Below are 27,051 nucleotides of genomic sequence, written 5' to 3' on the forward strand. Positions count from 1 at the left end.
AGTCTCAAACTGATGGTGACTATGGAATGTGATGTGTTTTGTTCAGTCATAGTAGAAGCAAAACAAAATGTTGGTTTTCTTCCATGTGAAGAGGCTGAATTATTTTCAAACAATGGAAATTATAAAACACCTTTATTAATGCATTTGACATGATTCTAACTTTCTAATTTTGGGTTTGTGAAGGAAGCTGACAGGCCTCCTCTAAGTTAGGCCTCTATTGCTTCCAAATATTTCCTTTTCATTAGATTTGATTCTTTACCGGAGTTATGTTTTTTTCCTGGAAAATACTTTCAGCACATGCTCTCTAATCTGTTTAGTCCTGACACCATAGATTACAGGGTTGAGAGCAGGTGGAATGACTACATAGAAATTGGCCAGAAGTATGTGGGTGTAGCGTGGTATATTCCGGCCAAACCTGTGGATCATGAATGAAAAAAATGCAGGGGTGTAGAAAGCCAACATGACACACACATGGGAACCACAGGTGCTGAGAGCTTTGAGCCGGGCATCATGGGAAGAAAGTCGAAATACAGCACGGAGGATCTGTACATAGGAGACGACAATGGCTACAATGTCAATCACCAAGATAGAGATAGCACATAAGCCATAGATGATATTGACCCTGATGCTGGCACAGGATAGGCGGGCAATACCCATGTGCTCACAGTAAGTGTGAGGTATGATTTGGTGCCCACAAAATGGTAACCTTAGAATGAGCAGAACAAAGGGGATGACAAAAGTCAGAGGCCTCAGGAGGATTACCAACGCGATGATGGTTACCGCCTTGTTTGTCAGCACCAGTGTGTAGTGAAGAGGGTTACAGATGGCCACATAGCGATCATAGGCCATGGCCACGAGCACAGCCGACTCCATGCCAGTGCATAGGTGGATGAAGAACATCTGGACAAGGCAGCCCTCAAAGGAGATTTCTCTTAGCTTGAACCAGAAGATGCCAAGCATCTTGGGGATGGTGGATGTGGACAGGCCCAGGTCAACAGATGACAGAATGGCTAGGAAGAAGAACATGGGCTGATGGAGACTACTTTCAGTCTGAATCACAGAAAGGATGCTAGTGTTCCCAAGTACAGCTGTCAGATACACAACAAAGAAAGGAAAACCAATCCATATATGCATATGTTCCAGTCCAGGTATCCCCAGAAGAAGGAAGGAGGAAGGATGAAACAGTGTGGCATTGAGTGAGGCCATCATTTGGGGATCTTTTTGTAGTGAAATATATCAGAGATCAAGATCTTCTCAGTCAGAGAACATGTCTCATCCTACAGAGAAAATGAAGAAATCAGTGAAACTTCTACTATAACTGCTGGTTTTGTTGCATCATAGAGGCCTGAAAGTCTATGGAATTTAATGGTAAAACGTGGCCACAAGATTTTAATGTACTTCATCAAATCCATTCAGTTGAATTTTATATTTTAGTTCAATAAACATTGACTGTGTATCTACCATATATGCACTGAGTTCTATGCTAAGACTGAATGCAAAAGATGAGTTAAACAAGGTATCTTTCCTGGTGGAACTTAAATTGTTAATGGTTGAAAGAGTCATAAAATAGGCCATTCAAATTAATAAAATAATTTTAAGATAGAGTTGTTCCTTTGCTACTTGGGTACACAAAATATTTCCTGAAAGCTTTTTGTTATTATTTTATAGGAAAACTGGTTGATTAATGACTATATATTTTATATACAAAGTAGGAATACATCTTAACTATAATGAAAAATGTATGGTATGTGAATATATCTCAAAAAAAGCTATCTTTTAAAAAATGATGACGACCATTATTATTCTGAATATACCACATTTCTGACTTGAACATACACAATACCTTATTAAAAGGAACTATAAATGTAACAAGAACTTCATAAGGCAGTTTTGGATCTGTGCTGGCCTTTCACTATTTAAGCGACCCAAAACCATTCCTTATGTCGTGGTCATCTTCTGGTCTCTCCTTTCTTGTTAGTTCTAACATCAAAGAATAACCTTTCATTGAAGTTTTATCAGTGAAGTCACAGAAAACTTCATCTCTGGATGATCTTCTTAAACTGGGTCTGCTTAGTATGGAATGTATATTTCTCTCTTCATTTCTCTTCTGACTGTAGGCAAATGGAGCCTGCTATTTGTGTCTTTGTGTCAAGACAGAAACACTGATATATATACATACACACAAATGTTAATGTTCAGGTTTATAAAAGATCAAAAAATGGTCAAGTAAAATGAGTTAATTTATACACATCACTCTATGAAACCAAATCTACCATTAATTTTACTATACAAAGTTGTCACTATGATATATCACCTTAATAAGTCTGAGCACACTGTATTTGAGTTGTTTCTTTTTCACACTCACATACTCTATCTCTCAATAGAGAGAGAGAGATGGATAGACATATACATAAAAAAGGGCCATATGCCTATGTAAAACAAGGAGACACTGCATTAGACAGGTAAACTGTATAGAACAATGTTTCTAGGCATGAAAGTGTGTATGTGTGTGTGTTGAAAGGGCACATTGCTGCTTCAGCCTTGGACACATTGCATGAGAAATTCTACAAAGGAGACTTTGATCCCAGATACAGGAAGGAGATAAAACTGTGAATTAACATAATTAGTCAAAAGCAAGCAAATTATAAGATTGAGAAAAAAGAAAAGGAATATGAAGAAAGAAATAAGAACTATGTAGGAAAAATACATAATTTCCAGAAGGATGATGTTATAAGGAGTCATATTCATTTATTTATTGAATTTTAAAAATTTTATCTTATATTGGAGTATAGCTGATTAACAATGTTGTATTAAGGAATGGTATTTAAATTGAGGGGATTTGGGAAAGAAATAAGGTAGAATCCTATCTTCAAATATCCGTTTCTGTGACTTGAGTTCAGCTAACTTAGAGCTTAGTGTTTGGGAAACAGCATATTATTTAGGCATAGATATTAGGAATTGAAGCCAAATGCTATTGCTCATTGCCATGTAAATTTAATTAAGTAATTACTCTTCTTTTAGTCTGAAATTCCTTCCCTATGAAATGAGGTTAAAATGTTGACATCACTGGTTGTTGCAAGGTTTACATGGGTCATAATGTGATCTTCAAAAAAGTAGCTACAGTTACTGATTAACCTATTGATGAGAACGTGATAAATAGAGAGCTATACTGAACTTGGTTCTGTATATCTCTACTTGTCAGGTAATTCTTACATCAGGGCAGACTTTAAATCCTGATACTCAGTTCACTTGCATATAAATTTTTTGATAGAGTTCATTTTATTTATAATGAAGTACATCGGATTACCCTTATCATTAGACATTTTCACAGATATTTGCATTACATACTTGGAGATTGTCCCATCTGAAATGATTAGGACTGTGTTCTAGTTGGAGGAAACTAGACAGCTGTTTGGTTGTGTTTTACTAGGATGTAACTGGTGAGGAATCATTTCTGAATAGTTTAAGTTAAGTTCAATTATAGTTCTCCCTCTGTGTTGAATATAATCTCAGGATGGGGGCATTTCGCCAACATTTATATTGGTTTGGAAAGGGTTGATGGTGAGAAAGAAAACACAAAGAGAATTTTGATAGATAAGTAAATAGACTAAGAGTCAGGTTAGCAAAGAGCTCTAGTGCACAGAAAAAAATGTCACAAGTATCAAAAAATACATGAGCTGCACACAGAGAATGTTTAATATTGTATTAGAGAAATGAGGGCAGTAGCTGCTCAAGTGTACATAAAGGATTATACCAACACATTCTTATAGTCAGTTCCCTTATCCCCTCTCCTCAGTCAGAAAGCTTTGTTTGCTTCCCCCTATCCTACCACCTACCATTCTTTTTCTTGTGCTCAGCTGACCACAGAAAAAGATCTTTGCTTCTAAAAACTAACTTACCTGAAGAGATTTCTAGAGAAGTTTGCATCTTTTTGAACTCCCTTTGCTTAGGTGAGAGGTTTTATGGTTTGCTGGTCACAGCCTCGAGAGTGACAATTTGGTTGTATTGGGAACACTCTAAGGTTGGGAGAGAGAAAAACAATGAAATTCTGAGATCTGAAATAACTCCTTTTTCAGTGAAATAGAACATCACCAGACATAAGTAGCCCACATCCTGATCCTGGACCCAGACTTTCAAATTTAGTATTGTTTATTTTCAAAGGAAAATTATTATTATTATTATTATTTATCTTCTAAAATTATTTAAAAACTTTTCACAACAGGGTTCTTAGGATTGGTTCTAAGCTCTTAATCCTAACTCCTTGAGATGGCTGGGACTGATCCAGGCCACATGATGTATAAAGCAATAGCTGCATTAAATTTGGATCTCTCTTCTTAGTATTGTATAGCTACCATTTTGGTTCAATATTGGCCAATGCAAGAAACACAGAAGATGGGGCTTCAGTCCCTGGGTCAGGAAGGTCCCCTGGAGGAGGAATGGCAACCTTCTCCAGTATTCGTGCCTAAAAAATCTCATGGACAGAGGAGCCTGGCAGGCTACAGTTTTCAGTTCAGTTCAGTCATGTCCGACTCTTTGCAACCCCATGGACTGCAGCACGCCAGTCTTCCCTGTCCATCACCAACTTCCAGAGCTTGCTCAAACTCACGTCCATTGAGTCAATGATGCCATCCAACCATCTCATCCTCTGTCGTCCCCTTCTCCTCCTGTCTTCAATCTTTCCCAGCATCAGGGTCTTTTGCAATGAGTCAGTTCTTTGCATCAGGTGGCCGAAGTATTGGAATTTCAGCTTTAATATCAGTCCTTCCAATGACTATTCAGGACTGATTTCCTTTAGGATGGACTGGTTTGATCTCCTTGGAGTCCAAGGGACTCTCAAGAGTCTTCTCCAAAACCACAGTTCAAAAGCATCAATTCTATGGCGCTAAGTTTTCTTTATGGTCCAGCTCTCACATCCATACATGACTACTGGAAAAACCATAGCTTTGACTAGACAGACCTTTGTTGATAAAGTAATGTCTCTGCTTTTTAATATGCTGTCTAGGTTGATCATAGCTTTTCTTCTTTTTGAATTTCATGGCTGCAGTCACCATCTGCAGTGATTTTGGAACCCAAGAAAATTAAGTCTGTCATGGGCTACAGTCTATGAGTTTGCAAAGAGTCAGACACGACTGAGTGACTGAGCACACATGCATGCACCTGGAGATAGCATCAGATCACACAGGTCAGAATCCATTTCTACAGGATTTTCCCCTGCCCTACTTCCAATACCAGTCACAAGCCCAGTTATCATCCATGCTTCTGATGGACCAGCATACAGACCAGACTGTAGGTTGATTGTAAGCTCTAAACTCACGCTTTTGACCTCAGTGGCAAGTTGCAAGTTAAAGTTGTTACTTGTAAGTTTGACTGACTGGTTGTAAATCAGAGATCGCCATGCCCTCCTCCTTGTGTGCTTGTGTGCTTGTGTGCTGAGTCACTCCAGTTGTGTGCAGCTCTTTGCAACCTCACAAGCTGTAGCCCGCCAAGCTCCTCTGTCCATGGAATTTTTCAAGCAAGAATACCGGGATGGATTGCCATGACCTCCTCCTTGGGTTCAATTAATTTGCTAGAGCAGCTTACAGAATTCAGAGAAAAATTTTACTTAAGAGAACACTGCTTTAGTTCCTATTTCTAGCACAGAGTTCCTAAAACCCTTGGAATTTAATGCCCTCTTTAGGCATACTACTCTCATCAAATTTCCACATTTTCACAAATCCAGAAGTTCTCCAAATCCCATCATTTGTGTTTTTATGGGAGCTTTATTACACAGATAATGTTTGATTAAATCATTGACCATTGGGGATTGAACTCAATCTCTAGCTCCCAGAGTCTCCCCTCCCAGAGGGTGAAGGTGGAAATTTACAATCCTCTTAATTTCAGGATTGTCTCTGCTAACAAACATCTCCCCCACCCAAACCCCCATTTTAGGTGAGGGCCTAAAAGTCACTCCATTAACATAAAAAAGACACTTTTGTGGCTCTTATCATTTAGGAAATTCCGAGTTTTAAGTGCTTTGTGCCAGAAACAAGGACTAAAGCTGAATACTTCTTATTATAAATTGTGATATCACAATCCATGCACAAATTGCCTTATCCACACAATCTCAATTAATTTCTATTGAGATATAATTGACCTAAAACATTGTGTTGGTTTAAGGTGTAGAACTTTATTCAATACACTTACATGCTGTAATATGATTATTACACTAGTATTGGTAATACTCTGTCACATCATACAGTTATCTCTTTTTTGTGGTGAGAACATTTAAAAACTAATCTGTTAGAGATTTTAAAGTATGTATGCATGCATTCTAAGTTGCTTTAGTAGTGTGCAAACCTATGAACTGTAGCCTTCCTGGCTTCTCTGTCCCTGGGGATTCTCCAGGCAAGAACCTGTGGGGTGGGTTGCCATGCCCTCCTCCAGGGGATCCTCCCAACCCAGAGACTGAACCCACTTCTCTTATGTCTCCCGTATTGGCAGGTGGGTTCTTTACCACTAACACCACCTGAGAAGCCCATTTTAAAGTACATAATACAGTATTTTTATAATACAGTAGTCACTGTACAGTGCATTAGGTCCCCAGAATTTATTCATCTAAATACAGGTTTGTAACTTTGACCAACATCTCCTCAGTTCTCCCATCCTTAGTCCCTGATAACCACTGTTCTACTTTCTGTTTCTATGAATCCAGCTCTTTTAGATTCCCCCATATAAGTGATATCATATTGTATTTGTCTTTCTCTGTCTGACTTATCTCTCACGTAATGTCCTGACGGTACATCCACGTTGTCAAAATTTATAGGATTTTCTCCTTTATTTTGGCTGAATAATATTTCATTGTGTATATACACTACATCTTCTTTATCCATCCTCAGTTGGCAAACAGGGTTTTGTGTGTTTTTTTTTTATTTTCTTCATATCTCAACTCTTGTGAATATTGCTGCAAGAAACATGGGGAAGCAGCTATCTTTTTCGGTATCATGTTTTAATTTATTTTGGATATATACACCAACAAGATTCAAATGAAAGAATGGTCAACAGTTTCATATGTTGATGAGAGTTGTGTTATGATGAGGGCAGAGGCATTTGCTTCGGTTTGGTGACGAGGTCATTTATCAACTTGACTAAGGCTGTTTCAGCTTTAGCAGGATGTTAGGTAGGATAACAGATTACAGAGAATAGGGACGAGCTGAGAAAAATCAGATTATAAACTTTATTGTGCTGGTATAATCTTTTTCACATGTATTTAGATAATTCCAGATGATCTACAATCCTCAAAGGGTGATATTATTCATTCACTTGTTTTCCAGTTCTATAACCAGACATTTGTACACTTTCCCACTTGTAAGTTCTAAGATTTCAACTCTCACTTAGGAATTTCCACCTGTTTCACAGTGTTATAAGGTTCTGAACTAAGTATCTAGTATGGGAACTTTCTGCTCTTCTCTTTGACTTCGTTGTGGCTCAATTCCTTTTAGCAGTAATACCTCATTCTGCCAACACAATTGGATAGCTACCATAAAGTTAGAACTCTGTCCCTCTGAGTTGAAGTATCAAAATACAGCTAGATCTCTGTCTTCCTTCTTAATGCTTTCTGGGTTCCAACAACTGACTTAGGTAGTGCTCTGGCTGCAAATATTCTCACAGCTCTCCTCATTACTTCCCTTTATGCTTAGCAAAAGATTTTTCTTCCAAATAATTACCTCGTCTTCCCCTCTTTCTTCTAGGTTTTTGTTAGTGTGTTTATTTTGTGAAATACAAAAGTGGGGAGACAGTATGCATTCATGTGTATTCAGGTAAAACTCAGAGGAGTTTAAAGGAGAGAACAAGTGTATTCCTCAGAAGAATCTGGAAAATGTTGTTTAGAAAAAATAGTTTAAGAGGAAAAAGGGGACCATTTATAAATTATGTTCATCACTCTAATTCCTAGTTGTGATGGAAAGTCATCATAGCAAATAGTTGAGGCTAGACTCTGCACATAGAATTAAAATGCTTCAGTGGAAGATGTAGAAGCCATATAAACAAAGGCTCGGATTCTAATCATAACTGTTCTACAGTTTGCTCAATTGCATTTTTAAACCAGATAAGGGCAAAATCAAGGGCCAAGCTGATTCAGCTTTCTGTGAGAGGTCTCTTCCTGGCTTACAGATATCTGCCTCCTTGCTGTCCACATATGGCTATTCCTCTTCTTGAAAGTGAAAGTCCCTCAGCCATTTCTGACTCTTTGTGACCCCATGGACAATGCAGTCCATGGAATTGTCCAGACCAGAATACCAGAGTAGGTAGCCATTCCCTTCTTCAGGGGATCTTCCCAACCTGGGAATCAAACCTAGCTCTCCCGCATTGCAGGCAGATTCTTTACCAGCTGAACCACCAGGGAAGCCCAAGAATACTGGAGTGGGTAGCCTATCCCTTCTCCAGAAGATCTTTCCAACCCAGGGATTGAACCTGGGTCTCCTGCACTGCATGCAAATTCTTTACTATCTGAGCTACCAGGGAAGCTCTTCTTATGAGGCAAATAATCCCATCATGAGAGCCCCACCCTCATGACCTGCTCCAGCCCTAATTACCTTCCAAAATCCCCATCTGAAAATACTATCACATTGGGGGTTAGAGTTTCAACACATCAAGTGTCTATAAACTTTCAGTCCATAACAGTGCCCTGAACTTGCAGGATATTATATGTGATCCTCAGTCTTAACCACTGCTGGCTGCAGAATTTGAGAAGCCCAGTGAAAAGTGAAGTTCCTGGGGTTGTTACGAAGTTAGAATAGGGAAGAGGAGTCCAGAATGGAGGTGGCTAAAAGACAAAGAAGGGAAAAGCCCACGAAAATAGAAAGGGAGGTCCAAGGACCTAAGTGAGGCCCTCAAGTAAAACAAACAGCCCTCCTGGCTAGCCCAATTTACATAGGGCAGGCCCATGGGGAGGAGGAAAAGACATCTAATAAGAGGAATCAAAATTGAGGAGGAGGGGCTTCTCTTCTCTTCTCTTCTCTTTTGGATCAACCTGCCCTCACACCTCGAAAATGTGTTTTCCTTTGCTTTCTAAATAAAACTGAGCTGTAACACTGCTCCATCTATCGCTTCAAATTTTTGCTGCCATGAGACAAAACTGAGGAAATTACACACTCCTCTGACAGGGTCCTTGTTGAAAATGCAGGAGGGAAATAAAGAGCTTTGTTTTTCTTTGATAGTGTCGACTAAAAGAAAAAAAAAAAGACATGTGACCTAAAAGTAGAGAGTTCTTTTATTTGGTGGGAATGTTTAGGACTCTGAGCCTAGGAGTCAGCATCCTAGTAACTCAGAAAACTGCTTCAAGGAGGCAGGAGGGGAAGTCAGGCTCTATGCTACTTTGCAACAGAAGGAGCAGGCAGTCTGAACATCAGATTGGTATTTAGCATTCTTTGTATGGGAAGATGCAAGCCTCTGGGCTCACTGAATTTATTCCTTTCATATGCACCTCAGCTATCTGGAGCCAGTCCTGTTTCCCTGTTCACCTTTTGAAGTGGCAGATGGCTTTCTCTTGCATTCCCCCAGCTCCTTCACAGTCATCTTGGGGTGGTGGCGGCAGAATCTGCTGGATCACAGTTTGGGGATCCCTCATTCACATTTGGAGGCCAGAAATTGCTGATGGTGGTGACGTTTCGTACTTATTGGTAATGGCAGGAGATATTTTCATTTCATAACAATCTCTCTCTTTCAAGCATTTATGGTGTTTTTTATCTTCTGTTGTTCTTTCTTTGGGGTGTGAGGATAACTGTCAGATAAGAGAAAACTTGCACAGGAACACAGGGCCCCTGTCTTATGAAGTGGAGTACTGGTTACCAGTGTGGATAACTTCAGAATTTGAAGCAGGCCAAGGGCAAGAGAGAGCAGCAGCAGTCTCTGGGCCAGGGTAGGGTAACAAGTGGCAAAATATCATTCTTGGAAGATAGGAGGAGTACAGCAGGTATGAATGTATGTGAGTCTGATACAATGGGTATAGCAGGTATGAAGGTATATGTCTGATTTCAAACCCTATCATCTGCCTCATTTTCACATAAGATTTCAATTACAGAATATAAATTCAAAGATTGCTGTTGTTCAGTCCCTCAGTCAGTGTCCAACTTTTTGGGATCCCATGGCCCATGATCTGTAGCACTCCAGGCCTCCCTGTCCTTCACTATGTTCTAAGGGAGCTTGCTCAAACTCATGTCCATTGAGTCAGTGATGCCATCCAACCATCTCATCCTCCATCACCCCCTTTACCTCCTGATCTCAATCTTTCCCAGCATCAGAGTCTTTTCCAGTGAGTCGACTCTTTGCATCCAGTGGCCAAAGTATGGGAGATTTAGCTTCAGCATCGGTCCTTCCAATGAATTTTCAGGATTGATTTCCTTTAGGATTGACTGGTTTGAACTCTACTGTCCAAGGGACTCTCCAGAGTCTTCTCCAGCACCAGAGTTCTAAGGCATCAATTTTTCGGCTCTCAGTGTTCTTTATGGTTCAACTCTCACATCTGTACATCACTACTGGAAAAACCACAGCTTTGACTAGATGGATCTTTATTGGCAAAGTGATGTCTCTGCTTTTTAATATGCTGTCTAGGTTTGTCATAGCTTTTCTTCCAAGGAGTTTATTGTGGCAGTCACTGTCTACAATGGAGCCCTAGAAAATAAAGTCTGTCACTATTTCCAAATTCAAAAATAAAAGTGTTTAAAAAACCCAAGCACAGCAAATTATTAACCCCCACACATTGGACCCTCTTTTAAAACAAGATGTTGAGTACTGTGGGTATTGGTCAAATACCCACAAAAAGTTTATTGGCATTACCTAGCCTCTGCAAGTCCAATGATTGTGATATATTGGTTAGTTGCTATTTCTGGGAAAAAATAAGGCAAGAGGACTTGTGTAAGTCAATAAATGCACTAATAAAGTTTTTATTTTTTATATAATAATTAGACTTAGTTGAAACATCTAAAACACATTATGAACATCTGCTTAAAATTATTGATACATTTGAAAAATTCATTAAAATTTTATTAATTCTGCCTATTGAATATAACTCAAAATTTGATTGCAGTGTTAAAGTCAATAAGACCAAGAGTCTCACTCAGGTGGTGCTAGTTATAAAGAACCTGCCTGCCAAGGCAGGAGATGCAAGAGATGCAGGTTCAGTCCCTGGGTCAGGAAGATCCCCTGTAGAAGGAAATGGCAACCCACTCCAGTATTCTTGCCTGGAGAATTCCATGGACAGAGGAGCCTGGAGGGATTCAGTCCAAGGAGTCGCAAAGTCGGACATGACTAGCAAGCAAGCAAGCAAAGTCAATAAAAAGAATTTGAGTAAATTATTAGGTTTGAGATTAATTATGAATGAAAAGTGAGTTGCTATAGTAAAACATAAAGAACAATCGAAAAAGAAGTAAAATAAAATGAGGAGGTTAAACAGTAGATCCAATATCACTTTTGATTGGTAAACATATAAATAGATAAATAGTAGAACAGAAGTGTTTTGATGTGAGTCGTTGTTTTTGAACACAAAATCATACTGTCTCCTTAAATGAAGATCTGAGATGGTAAGAGAATGAGCTGCATTTATTATTGTATGATGTAAGATGGAGCAGGATAATGAAAGGTTAATGGAGATTCACAAGGTAATCAAGAAACCTCACTTTTTTCTGTCTTCTTTTTCTTAGTAATCATGGCTTTCTAATCATGACTCAGGGCCAGATTAGAAACTAGAATCCTCAGAGACCTTATGTCCTTTACAAAACTGGCTCTGGGAGATTTTCTCATGAAAATCTCCTCATAAAGACTGAGCAGACTGAGCAGACTGAGACAAAACAGACAGGATTTGATCCTGGTGTTCAGTCTGGTAGGTTTGTTTGTTTTAACTTTTTGTTTTATATTGAAGTATAGCTGATTAACAATGTTGTGATAGTTTTAGTTAGTGAGTCTTCTCTGTCCCCCAACTCAGACTGCATCTATAGGACACAGTGATGGGTGAAAGGAAAGAAGAATGGAAAAGAAAGAAAAAGAGATATGGGATAAGTTTTGAGGAAAGGAGACAAAATGATGGAGTTTAGGGAAAGAATATTATCACATTTAGGAAGGACCATATAATCCTAGGCATCTATTTGGATTTCAGCCTAAATCTATTCAGCATACATTTCAGAAAAAAAAAAAAAAATGTCTGCCTGATATCTAAAGACAGGTGGGTAGCAAGTATCTTTGGAATACAGTTCAAAGTGTTTTGAAAGAATTACATGTTCTAAATAGAGATTAATTTTAAGGGTTTATTTACACTTCTTATTTCTATTTTCTACATGAAGAAATTGAGGTACAGAGATGTTAAAGTTCTTGTGCAGACCCACACAACTAATAAGAAATAATTTTTACTTTCTCTCAACTCTAGAGTGAATACATCACGAAGCTGGCTTTTAACACAATTAGTCTGAATGTAGAGCTCATGCTCTTATGCACGGAAAGGACTGTGCTATAAAAATTATTGATGGTTTAAACCATCCCAGTTAAGATGGAGACAAGGGTATTATATTTAATGACATTTTTAGAAATAGAATCAAGTGTTGATCTTTTTTCCATAGGTGAAGAAGGGAAAAGAGCGATGCTCATATTTCTGGATTGGCCAAATCACTGAATAGTAATACCATTTATTGAGACTGATAACAGCACAATTAAGATGAAGTTAGAGTTGGAGTTCTGTAGAAGTGGGATTGGGGATTCAATTTTAGAAATATTTTATTTGTAATATTTTTGCATATGAAAATGTGAAGGTAGTTACTCAGGAATTTGGTTATATGAATCTGAATTTGTCACAGCCCTGAGGACTAGTGACATTTATTTAGTAATCTTTATTATAAAGAAAGTTTTTAAAGCAATAGATGTGGATAAGACTATTTAGAAATATTAAATGAGAAAGAGCAGGAGTGAAAGCTGATGGTTAAGAATCACCAGTATTTACTAATCAGAAGAACAGATGTCTTTAAAGGAAAATATGAAATTGAAAATAGAAATAAAATATGAAATGTTCAATATCACAGGACTTATCTTTCTAGAGCTTACAAAAATACATTTATAGAATTGCCTCACACAATGATGACAATTACAGGGAAGCATTTGATCTTGCTACTGAGAGGTGCTATGTATGTATGATTAGGGATGTCTTATAATTTTGAGAAACTCTATTCCATTTTATTTTAATACCCTATGATCTGTCCTTGGAATTCACCATGCAAGAATACTGTACTGGTTGCCATTCCCTTCTCCAGAGATCTTCCTGGTCCAGGGGTCAAACCTGGGTCTCCTGAATTGCAGGCAGATTCTTTACCATCTGAGTTACCAGGGAAGCCCTTTAAGAGTAGATTACATGATTGAATTCACATATTGATGTAGAACTTGTTCCCCTATTTGTGGAATAGCTTTATTAATTTTTAGAAATTTATTTCCTTTGAATATCCTTGTTTTTCAGTACTGCATCAGATTATATACAGTTGATCTTTGAATTTTGTGAGTCTAATTGTAAGTTTTTTTTTTCAATGATAAATACTATAGTACTACATAATCCAAGGTTAGTTAAATCAGAGAACGTGAAATTGCAGAAATGGAAAGGTAACAATAAAGTTACATGTTATTTTTTATTGCAAGGATAGTTGGTGCCACAGCCCTCAAATTGTTCAAGGATCAACTGCATAACATTTTATTCATGATTGCACAAACCTCAAATTTGAAATGTTTCAGAAAAGTTTCCAACACAGAACGCATCCAATAATGTGTATTTAATGAATAATACATACATGCATGAAACTATTAACATGATTAGAGAGCAAATTATATCTAGCCTAGGATATCTTTATGACCATTAATCATTTTAATATTGATTTCTTACTATGCAATAGGCTGTACTAAGTGATGTCAGGGATACGAAAATAAATGACATATATTCTTTCAGCATTAAAGAATTCATATTTTGAAAGTATTTTATTGAACTTTCATATCCATAAACAAGGAACACATCATAAAAGCATGGCTCAATTTTTTACAAAGTGATTACATTTGTATAACCAGTATATAAGTAAATAAACAGACATTATCAACACCCTGGGAGTCCCACTCATGCTGACTACCAGTATTCCACAAAGTAACAATTATCCTGACTTCTTAGACTCTAGAATAGTTTTTACTATTTTAAACTTTTATATAAATAGCCAATTTCTTTCTCTCATCATCATTTGGTAATATACATACATGTTAGGACATGAAGTTGTGTATTATTCATATGTACAATATTTCACTATATATACTATTAGCCTGTACTGTTTAAGAACACAGAACAAAAGGATATTTAGTCTGTATGAGGTCATTCACCATTACCCTAAGTATATATCTCAATTATGTCTTGAAGGGTGTTTTTTAAAATTTGATTGATGGAACCTTCCATTATTGTTTATGTGCTTTTGTCCATTAGAGACTTGGACATAACACTGATATTTTTACCAATTTAAATACAAGGGAGTCAAGGAGAAAATATCAGGGTGTTCTCATGGTAACATCAAATGGATAGAATACCTCTGGGCAGGAATGAAAGTTTAAGATGGTTTAAACACAAGATTGTAGATGTCCTCAATTTCAGTGACAAGAACCAAGATCACTAACAACCCTTCCTTCAACACATCCAGGTCACTGTAAACTGTTGTCCCATCTAAACTGTTGTAATTCCTGAAGGCTTGTCAACAGGTAAAGGCTACCTTTACTATCCCCTCCCACTTTCACATGCCCATAGATGTTACACGTTGTTCTTGGGGTTTTACAAAATTTGCTCTTTAACAATCAGCTCAGCAAAACTTTTGAATGTCCACAAGAGCATTAAAGTTTATGTATCTGAGGAACTGACTCATTTGAAAAGACCCTGATTCTGAGAAAGATTGAAGGCGGGAGGAGAAGGGGACAACAGAGGATGAGATGGTTGGATGGCATCACCGACTCAATGGACGTGAGTTTGAGTAAACTCTGGGAGTTGGTGAAGGACAGGGAGGCCTGGCGCGCTGCAGTCCATGGGGTTGCAAAGAGTTGGACATGATTGAGCAACTGAACTGACTGACTGAAGCAACACTATTTAATGTCCACAAGAACATTAAAGTTTATATAGCTGAGAAGTCAGATCTTACTCCTTTCTGTATATTCCTTGTTTCTACTCTAATATGTTTGTGTGTGTGTGTGTGTGTGTGTTCCTTATTTATATTTGTCTTCCACTTGGTTTAATCATACCACTTTCTGGCTACTTCCCTGATATTTACCTTCTGCACCACCATAGGTTATGATCATATATGTCCAGGGAGATATAATTTTCACTTAAATTATTATCAATCAAATAATATAGTATTATTCCTTCCTTCTTAGAAAAGCCAGAGAAGTAGCTTATTTTTACCCTTTAGCAATCAAATCTACCCTTTAGTACTCAAAGTAAACTTTCATTAGCTTTTAAACTGTTGCATATTTGTATACTGGAAAAGAAAGGAAAATGTTTTTTATTTTTTGCTTGTATTCACCCATGGGATTCACAGAACAACTTGCCTCCATAAATGAGTTCTGCTTTCACTCCTCCTGTCATTCATTGCCATATCCTTTGAAAGTATTTATAGTTCTGTTGCAATGACATAACCCTAGGGAAATAGACTTTATTTCTGTCACAACTGCCACAGAGTGCCTCCTTCTCCTAACTTTGCTTCTCTTCAGGTTTACCATTCATACTCAACTGCTTCCTCCACATCATGTTTATTACACTCTTTTTTTCCCTTTTTATATCAGGACCTAGATGATATCCTGACTTACTTACTGAAAATGTGGTCGTGATTAGTATTGCTGCCATGGAATCTTCAAATAATCAGAAGAGAGACTTTTCAATACAAAATAATTAAACACATGAATGCATAGATGCTTTGGAAATCTCCTATCAAATGTTATAAGCAAACTACATGAAAATGTAAAGAAAGATATAGGGAACCTTGAAAATGATTGAATTGTCATGTGCCTGATTTAACAATGTTCCTAATTTTTTAGGAACTTCTAATGTTCCTAATTTTCTCTCATTTTTGATTGCCATTTTGACATCTAGTTTAAACTCCTAAAATTGTAACTCACTCAGCTGTAAATGAGAAATACTAACATATTTTATTCAGGTAGATGTTGTGAGTTTTAAAAATGTTTGTGTATTTGTATAATATGTGTGGAGTATTATGTGTTTGTGTACAGTAGAACAAAGATAAGGCATAGCTTTTATTTCTATTTTTCTTCCATTTTCATTCACTACTTTTCTCTCTAGCTTAATCTCCCAGATATTCCTTTGGAAACATTTTAAACTTCTGATAAATCTTTTAAACACATTGATTTTTAGACAATTTATATGTAAAATGTACTCTTCTTAAAAGGTGTTTTTTTAAATATTAGGAGTAATTTTTGCAAAAAGTCTTACAAATAGTAGGAGCACCTCAATAATTGGTAGTTGATGTTGCTGTTTTCACTATTATCCCTACCTTATTTTATAATATTCATGACTAAATACTAATGAATGAATCCATTTTAATTTTTAAAGTAATTTTTAACATTTTGTTATAAATTTTGATTAATCTCCATGCTTTTTGAAATGTTATTATCCATCATGTGTGTTAAGCCTTGCGTTGCCATTCCATCAAGTGGAATTCATGTCCATAACTGTATTTAGAGATTGCAGAATTTTAAAATGGTCAAAATGAGGGTTGTCTGTTGGTGATGACTGTGATCATGAGAGAAGGAAGCTAATGAAGTATTCTTATACTATCTTTAGGTCTTCAGAGCTACAGAAAACTATCTGGTGTCCTATAGACTGTGTGAGTCTACAGTTCTGAAGACATATGCATTGCCCAGCAGGATGTCCCTTCCCAATGATACCCAGTTTCACCCCTCCTTCTTCTTGTTGCTGGGAATCCCAGGACTGGAAACTCTCCATATCTGGATTGGCTTCCCCTTCTGTGCTGTGTACCTCACTGCACTCATAGGGAACTTCACTATCCTGTTTGTGATCCAGGCTGAGAGCAGTCTGCACCAGCCTATGTTCTACTTCCTGGCCATGCTGGCTACCATTGACTTGGGTCTCTCCACAGCTACCATCCCTAAGATGCTTGGGATCTTCTGGTTTGGTCTCAAGGAGATCCTCTTTGAAGCATGCCTCTCCCAGATGTTTTTCATTCATAGCTTCACACTTATGGAGTCAGCAGTCCTCTTGGCAATGGCTTATGACCGCTATGTAGCCATCTGCAACCCCCTCCAATATAGCACCATCCTCACCGACAGGGTTGTTTCTGAGATTGGTCTTGCTGTGTTAGGGAGGGCATTTATTTTTGTGATTCCATTTGTATTTCTCATTTTACGATTGCCATTCTGTGGGAGTTATGTCATCCCTCATACATATTGTGAACACATGGGTCTTGCTCGCCTATCTTGTGCTAGTATCAAGATCAATATTATTTATGGCTTATGTGCAATTTGTAATCTAGTGTTTGATATCATAGTCATTGCCCTTTCTTACGTTCAGATACTCTGTGCCGTTTTTCGTCTTCCTTCCCATGAAGCCAGACTCAAGTCCCTTAGCACCTGTGGTTCTCACGTTTTTGTGATTCTTGCTTTCTATACACCAGCCCTCTTTTCCTTCATGACACATCGCTTTGGACAAAATGTTCCCCGCTATATCCATATACTCCTGGCCAATCTTTATGTCATAGTACCGCCAGTGCTCAACCCTGTCATATATGGAGTCAGAACTAAGCAGATCTATGACCATGTAAAGAAAATGTTAAAACTGAAACAAAGAAAAGAGAATGAAATCTAACTCATATGAGGCTAAATATGCAATTTCCAGAAATGTAGAAAAATATTTTTTTCATAAAATTTATGCTAAATATGCATCTATATTGGGTCTCTTTTGTAAATATTTAACTGCCATCAAATTAAAAGATGCTTGCTCCTTGGAAGAAAAGCTTTGACCAACCTAGACAGCATACTAAAAAGCAGACACATTACTTTGTCGATAAAGGTCCGTCTAGTCAAAGCTATGGTTTTTCCAATAGTCATGTACAGATGTGAGAGTTGGACCATAAAGAAAGCTGAGCACAGAAGAACTGATGCTTTTGAACTGTGTTGTTGGAGAAGACTCTTGAGAGTCCCTTATACAGGGAGGAGAGCCAACCAGTCCATCCTAAAGGAAATCAGTCCTGAATATTCATTGGAAGGACTGATGTTGAAGCTGAAACTCCAGTACTTTGGCCACCTGATGTGAAGAACTGACTCTTTGGAAAAGACCCTGATGCTAAAAAAGATTGAAGGTGGGAGGAGAAGGGGACGATAGAGGATGAGATGGCTGGATGACATCACTGACTCGATGAACATGCGTTTGAGTAAGCTCCAGGAGTTGGTGATGGACAGGGAAGCCTGGCGTGTCGCAGTCCATGGGGTCGCAAAGAGTTGGACATGACTGAATGACTGAACTAAACTGAACTGAACTGCATTTAATTTCCATCAGCTCTTCAGACCACTTCTCAGCATTCAGTGCTGCATGTTCTTTTTCCCTTGTAGTTGCGTCAAGTAGATTATATCATTTTTCTTTATTTTTCTCAATATCTGGTTGATATGTTTATGTCAGAAGTTTTTAATGTATCCACTGTTGGTGGGTCATTTGGTGTTTTACCGAGCTTCTTTCTTCTCTCAATACAATTATAATCACTTTGCATGTCTATTTTCATAACTACCAGGAATAAAATGGTGACTATGTCACTTTTTATGACAGTGGAACTTGCAGAGTTTAAATTTAGTCATAAAAACTCATTTATTCATCCTTTTTCTTTCAACCTTTTAATATCCTGATAATTGTTTCATTTTTCAAGTATGAAACAATTTATATTTAAACCCATCTGACCATTTTAGTATCTTAAGTATGCTACTATTTCAAGCACCTTTGACATAATTACAGCTATTTGTTTTGTTAAATTATTATCTTATGTTTGCCATTATTACTTCAACCTGAACTATAGATCTTTTACAACAAAGCTTTTGCTCTCTGAATTGTGTTTATTACTATTGTAAGTCTCATTTGCATTTATTTTATAAATAACTTTACAATTACTTTAGCCATTACCCTAAAAATGCCCAAACAACTTATCAAATCTTAATATAAATGAACTGTCTTATCACTTTCTGTTTAGTAAATGATCTTAGAAAAAATTTAGTCCATGTATCTGCTTTCTGACATATACTATTGTTGGTTTAAGTTACTTCTTATAAAATTTAAAATTCATAGACATATAAGTATGTAGGACAGTAAATATCCATTTAAATGTTCCCAATATCTACTATTTCTATTGGTATGTGTTTCTTCTTACATAAACTTAAGTCTTATTTCCTTGATGCAGTTCTGTTGGTGGTGAGTTTTTGTTTTTCTTTGCTAAAAAATAATTTTACTCCACTTTATTTTTAAGGTTATCTGGAGGATATAGAATTCTAAATTAACTCAGGCTATCCAGCTTTATGAAAGTATGCTTGACAAATAAAAATTGTCTATATTTAGCTCATACAATGTTATTTTTAAATGTATGCATGTGATGATATTATATATGTACACATTGTGAATGATTACCAAAGTCAAGTTAATTAGCACATTCATCAATTTACATTGTTGTTGTTCAGTCACTCAGTCATGTCCGTCTCTTTGTGACCCCATGGACTGCAGCACAACAGGTTTCCCTGCCCTTCACTGTCTCCTGGAGTTTGCTCAAACTCATGTCCATTAAGTCTCTAATGCCATCCAACCACTTCATCCTCTGTTGCCCCTTCTCCTCCTTCCCTCAATATTTCCCAGCATCAGGGTCTTTTCTAATGAGTCAACTCTTCGCATCAGGTAGCCAAAGCATTGGAGCTTCAGTTTCAACATCGGTCCTTCCAATGTATATTCAGGGATTATGTCCTTTAAGATTGACTGGTTTGATATTCTTGAAATCCAAGGGACTCTCAGGAGTCTTCACTAGCACCACAGTCTGAAACATCAATTCTTTGGCGCTCAGCCTTCTTATTTATGTCCAGCTCTCACATCTGTACATCATTGTTGGAACAACCATAGCTTTGATTATACGGACCTCTGTCAGCAAAGTAATGTCTCTGCTTTTTAATACGCTATCTAGATTTATCAGAGCTTTTCTTCCAAGGAGCAAGCGTCTTTTAATTGCATGGTTGCAGTCACTATCCACAATGATTTTGGAGCCCAAGAAAATAAAGTCTCTCGCTGTTTCCATTGTTTCCCCTTCTATTTGCCAAGAAGTAATGGGACTGGGTGCCATGATCTTCATTTTTCTGAATGTTGAGTTTTAAGCCAACTTTAAGCCTCTTTCACCTTCATCAAGAGGCTCTGCTCTTACTCTTTCACTTTCTGCCATTAGGGTGGCGTTGATATCTGAGGTTGTTGATACTTCTCCCAGCAATCTTGATTCCAGCTTGAGCTTCATCCAGCCTGGCATTTCACATGATGTACTCTGCATGTAAGTTAAATAAGCAGGATGACAATAGACAGCTTTGATGTACTCCTTCACCAATTTTAAACTAGTTCATTGTTTCTAACTTTTATTTCTTGACCTGCACACAGGTTTCTCTGGAGGCAGGTAAGGTGGTCTGGTATTCCCATCTCTTTAAGAATTTGCCAGTTTGTTGTGATCCATGTAATCAAAGACTTTAGTGTAGTCAATGAAACAGAAGTAGATGTTTTTCTGGAATTCATTTGCTTTTTCTGTGATCCAGCAAATGTTGGCAATTTGATCTCTGATTCTTCTGCCTTTTTAAAATCAAGTTTCAACATCTGCAAGTTCTCAGTTCAGGTACTGTTGAAGCCCGACTTGGAGAATTTTGAGCATTACTTTGCTAGAATGTGAAATGAGATAAACTGTATAAGAAATATTTTAATGAGATGGCTATGTATTTAATTTTAAACACACAGAATTTTTAGTATTTATAGGAGTGAATTTTTCATTTACTTGAATGTTTTCCTTTACTTATACTTCCTGTGTCTAATTACTCTACTAACCCAATTAGTCAACTACTCAATACAACCAATAAGAAAAAAGTTGTTTGTACTTTGAGTGTAAATGAAAGGGAGAATTAAATTAGGTTAGGAAGAGGTGGGTAAGGCAGGGAGAGAGAGCTATAGTAAGACATATTGAAACAGGCTGACAGAAATTTTCATACTGTTCATGGCGTTCTCAAGGCATGAAGTGGTTTGCCATTGCCTCAACATTCAAAAAACTAAAATTATGGCATCTGGTCCCATCACTTCATGGCAAATAGATAGGGAAACATCAGAAACAGTGACAAACTTTATTTTTGGGGGCTCTAAAATCACTGCAGATGGTGACTGCAGTCATGAAATTAAGACACTTGCTCCTTGGAAGAAAAGCTATGACCAACCTAGACAGCATATTAAAAAGCAGAGGCATTACTTTGCCAACAAAAGTCCATCTAGTAAAAGCTGTTGTTTTTCCAGTAGTCATTTATGGATGTGAGAGTTGGACCATAAAGAAGACTGAGTGCCGAAGAATTGATTCTTTTGAACTGTAGTGTTGGAGAAGACTCTTGAGAGTCCCTTGTACAGGGAGGAGATCAAGCCAGTCAACCTAAAGGAAAACATTCCTGAATATTCATTGGAAGGACTCATGCTAAAGCTGAAACTGCAAATACTTTGGCCACATGATGTGAAGAACTGACTCATTGAAAAGACCCTGATGCTGGGAAAGATCGAAGGCAAGAGCGAAGGGAACGACAGAGGATGAGATGGTTGGACGGCATCACCGACTCAATGGACATGAGTTTGAGCAAGCTCCAGGAGTTGGTGATGGACAGGGAAGCCTGGCGTGCTGCAGTCCATGGGGTTGCAAAGAGTCAGACAGGACTGAGTGACTAAACTGAACTGATAGAAATTTGGAGGATAGAGGAAAAGAATAAAGATGAGCATCAGAAGAAAGAAGAGGAGAAAGAAAAGAAGAAAGAGAATAAAGAGAGAGCTAGACTGAGGTAAAGCAAAAATTTTTTTTTTCAAATTCTGACACTGGGGACAATGAAATTGTTTATAACTTCCACAATTAATTCAAAACACCTCTTAAAATTTCATCCTTGTATCTAGAAAAATTTTTGCTCTTCCAGTTGGGAATTTTAGTTTCATAAAAAGAACCAGGAAGTGAAAATGATGTATAAAGGTTTTTTTTCAAACGTCTCAACCAGAGTTTATGTCCCAATCATCATGATGCTGAAAGACTTCAGAAATATAAGTGACTCTGTGTTTAAACCAAGTACCTGACTTCAGAAAGACGAGTGATCAAATCTACTTACCATATGATTATTAGGGCAACTAGTTTAAAAAGAAATTGCAAGCTCAGTTGACCCAAGGATGAGCAGTATTGTTGCTCAGTCGCTTCAGTCATGTCTAACTCTTTCTGAGCTATGGACTGTAGCTCACCAGGCTCCTCTGTCCATGGGATTCTCCAGGCAAGATTATTGGAATGGGTTGCTATGCCCTCCTTCAGGGGATCTTTCCAACTCGGGAATTGAACCTATGTCTCTGGTGTCTCCTGCATCGTAGGCAGTTTCTTTATGCACTTAGCCACCTGGGAATCCCATTAGCACACTAAGACCCCGAAACCTTGTTCTCGTTAGCTCATGGTATCAGAATGTGGAGAAGCAAGCCTACCGATCTGTCTCCTGACTACCTTCATAAGGCATGTAAACTGGTCTGTTATCAACTGCACATGCTTCCTGAATGCATGGTTTCTCCGGCTCTGCGGAGCCCCTTAAACTGCTGCTGTAAGGGACATATGCAGTAAGCAAGGGCACCATATAAAGACAAACACTAATTGAATAGTGTCAGAGCAGCATGTCACATACTCCCACCAAGTACAGGATATGAAGTGAAGAACAGCACCAGGAGAAATCATGTCCTATAGCAGGGCTGGAAGCTCTGCGAGTGGGTTGTGTGTTAGTGTCCTATGCACTAGCAGAAAGCCAAGAGATGCACTCCATACCATGTTTCTACCAAGAAATGGAAAGAACAGGGTCTGACAGGAAAATATTCTATCCCTAAATAAAAGCAGAGCATGGTTCATGGACTCTGAATGCACATTTATGGCATAAAAGAATTTTAATTATCTTTTCATAAAGCAAAAATCTCAAGTCTTCATGATTGAGTTTCACATTAACTGGCAGTATTATTACTGAGCTTCAAATCCCAACTAATAAGCATAACCTCGTAAAGAGAAATTAGTGTTTGGGAAATGGCATGCTCTTGCAGAATGTCAAAGCTTTGGGGATATAAATAGTTGTGCGTGTACTAGCTTTCATCTTTGATTCCTTAACCCTTTGTTCTTGGAGTCTTTGTATTCAGGGCTGGGTTAAGAATTTTAGAAGATCCAAATACTAAAGTGATTGTGATGACAACCCCATAAGTAATTTAAAAGAAAATTTATTTTTTCAAGAGTTCATAAAACTCACTTGAATACTGAAATTAAAATGACTTTTTCTAGGGAAAAAAAAAAAAGAGAGAGATGGAGAGAAAAAAGAAGAGGAGAGGAAGAGGAATACCTGGTTCCCATAGTGAAAATAGAAAAATATCTTCTGTTACTTGACCTAGTCACAAAAGACATGACATGTATCTTGGAAATCATGAACATATCTCTTGTCCACCTCCCAAATAATCATATAGAATGTTCACTCACTCACACTATTTAGAATTCAAATGTTATTCTCTCACTCCCTAAATAAATGAGATCCACATTTAAAAGACATCCTTTCCAGTAAGTAATCATGGCTGCACCTTATTTGCCATTTTCAAGGCCTCTCTTCATTTTTCAGATGTATACATGTTAACATTTAATCTTTTGGACCAACACTGGAGGTATCCATTTGCTATTTATTTTGGGATGAATATTCTGAACACTCTTTCATGAATCTGCTTGGTCCTAACTCCATAGATGACAGGGTTAAGCGTTGGTAGAATAACCACATAGAGATTGGCCAGAAGAATATGGATGTAGCAGGGAATATTTCAGCCAAACCAATGTGTTATAAAAGAGAAGAGGGCTGGGGTATAAAAGGTTAGAATTACGCATACATGGGAACCACAGGTGCTGAGAGACTTGAGCCTGACCTCACAGGAGGGGAGATGGAAAACAGCATGAAGAATTTGAACGTAGGAGAGAGCAATGGCCATTATGTCAAATCCCAGGAGAGCAATGGTCCCCAGACCATATATGATGTTGACCCTGATCCTTGTACAGGCCAGACAAGCAAGACCCATGTGCTCACAGTACATGTGGGGGGTGACTTGGTGTCCACAAAAGGGCAGTTGCAAGATGAGGAATACAAAAGGAAATACACAGAAGACTGATCTCCCTATCACCCCCAAACCAATAAGAGATACTATCTTGTTAGTAAGGATTGTGCTCTAATGAACAAGTGAAGTTGCTCAGTCGTGTCTGACCCTTTGTGACCCCACGGACCAGAGTCTACCAGTCTCCTCCATCCATGGAATTTTCCAGGCAAGAGTACTGGAGTGGGTTGCCATTTCCTTCTCCAGGGGATCTTCCTAACCCAGGAATTGAACCCAGGTCTCCCGCATTACAGACAGACGCTTTACTGACTGCGCCACCAGGGAAGCCCAGTCATAAGTGCTGTAATGAAGAAGGTTACAAATAGCTACATGACGGTCATAAGTCATGGCAGGAAGGACTACTGACTCCATGCCAGTAAAGATGTGAATGAAAAACATTTGAGTGAGGCAGACTATCAAAAATTATCTCCCTGCAACTGAACCAGAATATGCCCAGCATCTTAGGGATGGTGGCTGTGGACAGCCCCAAGTCAATGGTAGCCAACATAGCCAGGAAGCAGAACATAGGCTGGTGAATGTTGTGCTCAGTCTGGATGACAAACAAGATGGTGAAGTTGCCTATGCGTGCGATCAGATACACAACACAAAAAGGAAAGTCAATCCAGATGTGAATGTTTTTCAGTCCTGGGATTCCCAGCGACAGGCAGGAGGAGGGGTAAAACTGGGTGCCATTGGAAAGAGGCATCTTGCTTGTGATTTTATATAATGTGTTCATTGCAAATGTGTGCTGATCCATGTTGGGAGGTCCCAGTCTGTTACCATGATGTTTACCAGTTCTGGAAAGAAGCAATTATCTGTTTATCCCAATATCAAAAAAACCTCATCAGTAACCTTTTGTTGTTGTTCTTATTGTTTTACCAGATTGATTGAAATCTACCTTAAGAAAACTTAAAATTGTAATTTAAAGAAAACTGAATTCATTTTATTACTCTAAATCTTTGTTTCATAGAAACAAAGAGAAGGGAGGGAAGGAAGACGAGACTGAAAAGTAAGATATTAAATAATCTTGAGAATAATTTTACTAGAATTTCTTCTTTGTGACACATAATTGATTATGCCCCAAAGCTTTAAAATGTGTGCTTTCTGCCAAGAGCATGGAGGGCTAAGAAAGGAGGCTGGAGGACTAAAAACCCAATCATTGTTGGGCAGAAAAAGTTACAGGAGTGGCAAGCAAACATTATTTCTTATCAAATAATCCCTTGTTTAATCTCAAATATCTTTATAACTGAACAGATGTTTATGCAGAAGTTATATGATGGTGTAAACAGTGAGATCTTCCAATTTTCTCTCTCAATATGTGTGTATATATGTAAATAGAAGCAACTTATGTGTTTAAAACTATCCTGTACCCACACAACCATTCTGTTTTTCACTTTCAGTATAGTATTCAATAAATTACATAAGATGTTCAATTTGTTGTTACAAAAAACACTTTGTCTTAGATGATTTTGTCCAACTGTAGGCTAATGTAACTGTGTGCTGAGTAGGTTTAAGGTAGGCTAGGCCCAACTATGATGTTTGGTAGGTTAAATGTATTAAATGCATTTTTGACTTATGATGGGTTTATCGAGAGGTATGACTAGCTGAAGATTTGTGTGTGTGTATACACACACACACACACACACACACACACATATACATATAAAATACATAACTGTATAACTATATATATATACACACACACATATATAATTATATAACTCTCTTTCTTTCTCTATGTAGATAGATATGTAGTATACACAGCTACCTATATTTGACCCTTGAATGATGCATATATTAGGGGCACTGACTCTCATGCAGTCAGAATTCCACATATAACTCTGTAGTCAACCATATATACCATTGGTTCTGCACCTGTGAATTCAATTAACCATAGGTGGTGTAGGTCTATAGCACATATGTATTGAAAACTCTCCAGAAATAAGTGACAGTGTTGCAACCCATGTTGTTCAAGGGTCAACTATATGCACTCACAGACAAACACATATATGCTGTGGTAAAAGTTTACTTACTTTTGCAAATGGTAAAATAAATGCAAGTAGTTTTTGCACAAATTATTGTTAAGGAATTTTTTTTTTTTTGGTGTTTAAGGAGAATCTGTATTAGTCTAAATTCTGGGGAATAATAAATGACAGCAAAAATGAATCTCCCGTCTCTCACAGATATGTTCTAGAGTGGTTTATAATAATTTTTTTAAAAAGAAAGGTAATTCAGAAAGTCAAAAGTAGCTTTAGGTAAATAGAAAAAAAAAGAGTATATGTCTTGGAGAGACAGGAAGAGATCTAGTACTGAGCCTGGCATATCAGTTAAGTGAATTTTAAATACATATTTTAAGGAATTTTTTTGAGTGGTGAGCTTAATGTGCAATTCAGAAATTATTTTAATTGAGATTTTTGTATTCTGTTGTTTAACTAAGTAAGAAACAAAATATAAGTACTCTGTAAGATTTTTTTGATAAAAAGAAAGATAAACCTTAAATATTTAGTTTCCTGAAAGAGTCTTAAGTCTCAAGTGATGGCAATAATTATGAAGTAGACCCAAGGTTTACTGCCTGTCTCGAGAATTTTAACTCATGTGGGGAATTCTTTATGATTTCAGGAAATCAT

The 27,051-nt window shown here is 37.5% G+C and overlaps 2 protein-coding genes and 1 pseudogene across 2 annotated transcripts; 1 reads left to right on the forward strand and 2 right to left on the reverse strand.

Annotated features, from left to right (window-relative positions):
- Nucleotides 1-264: 264 nt before the first annotated feature.
- On the reverse strand, nucleotides 265-1,209 carry LOC122449685 (olfactory receptor 52E1-like). The gene has a single exon (XM_043481587.1). It carries the CDS (start codon nucleotides 1,207-1,209, stop codon nucleotides 265-267), a length of 945 nt encoding a protein of 314 aa, XP_043337522.1.
- A 15,694-nt stretch (nucleotides 1,210-16,903) lies between these two features.
- Nucleotides 16,904-17,860, forward strand: LOC122449684 (olfactory receptor 52E2-like). Its single transcript, XM_043481586.1, has one exon. The coding sequence runs from the start codon at nucleotides 16,904-16,906 to the stop codon at nucleotides 17,858-17,860; it is 957 nt and encodes a 318-aa protein (XP_043337521.1).
- A 6,105-nt stretch (nucleotides 17,861-23,965) lies between these two features.
- Nucleotides 23,966-25,130, reverse strand: LOC122449686 (annotated as a pseudogene).
- Between the last annotated feature and the right edge of the window lie 1,921 nt (nucleotides 25,131-27,051).

This window comes from Cervus canadensis, chromosome 11 (genome assembly GCF_019320065.1).
Source record: "Cervus canadensis isolate Bull #8, Minnesota chromosome 11, ASM1932006v1, whole genome shotgun sequence".
Classification (NCBI taxonomy): Eukaryota; Metazoa; Chordata; class Mammalia; order Artiodactyla; family Cervidae; genus Cervus; species Cervus canadensis.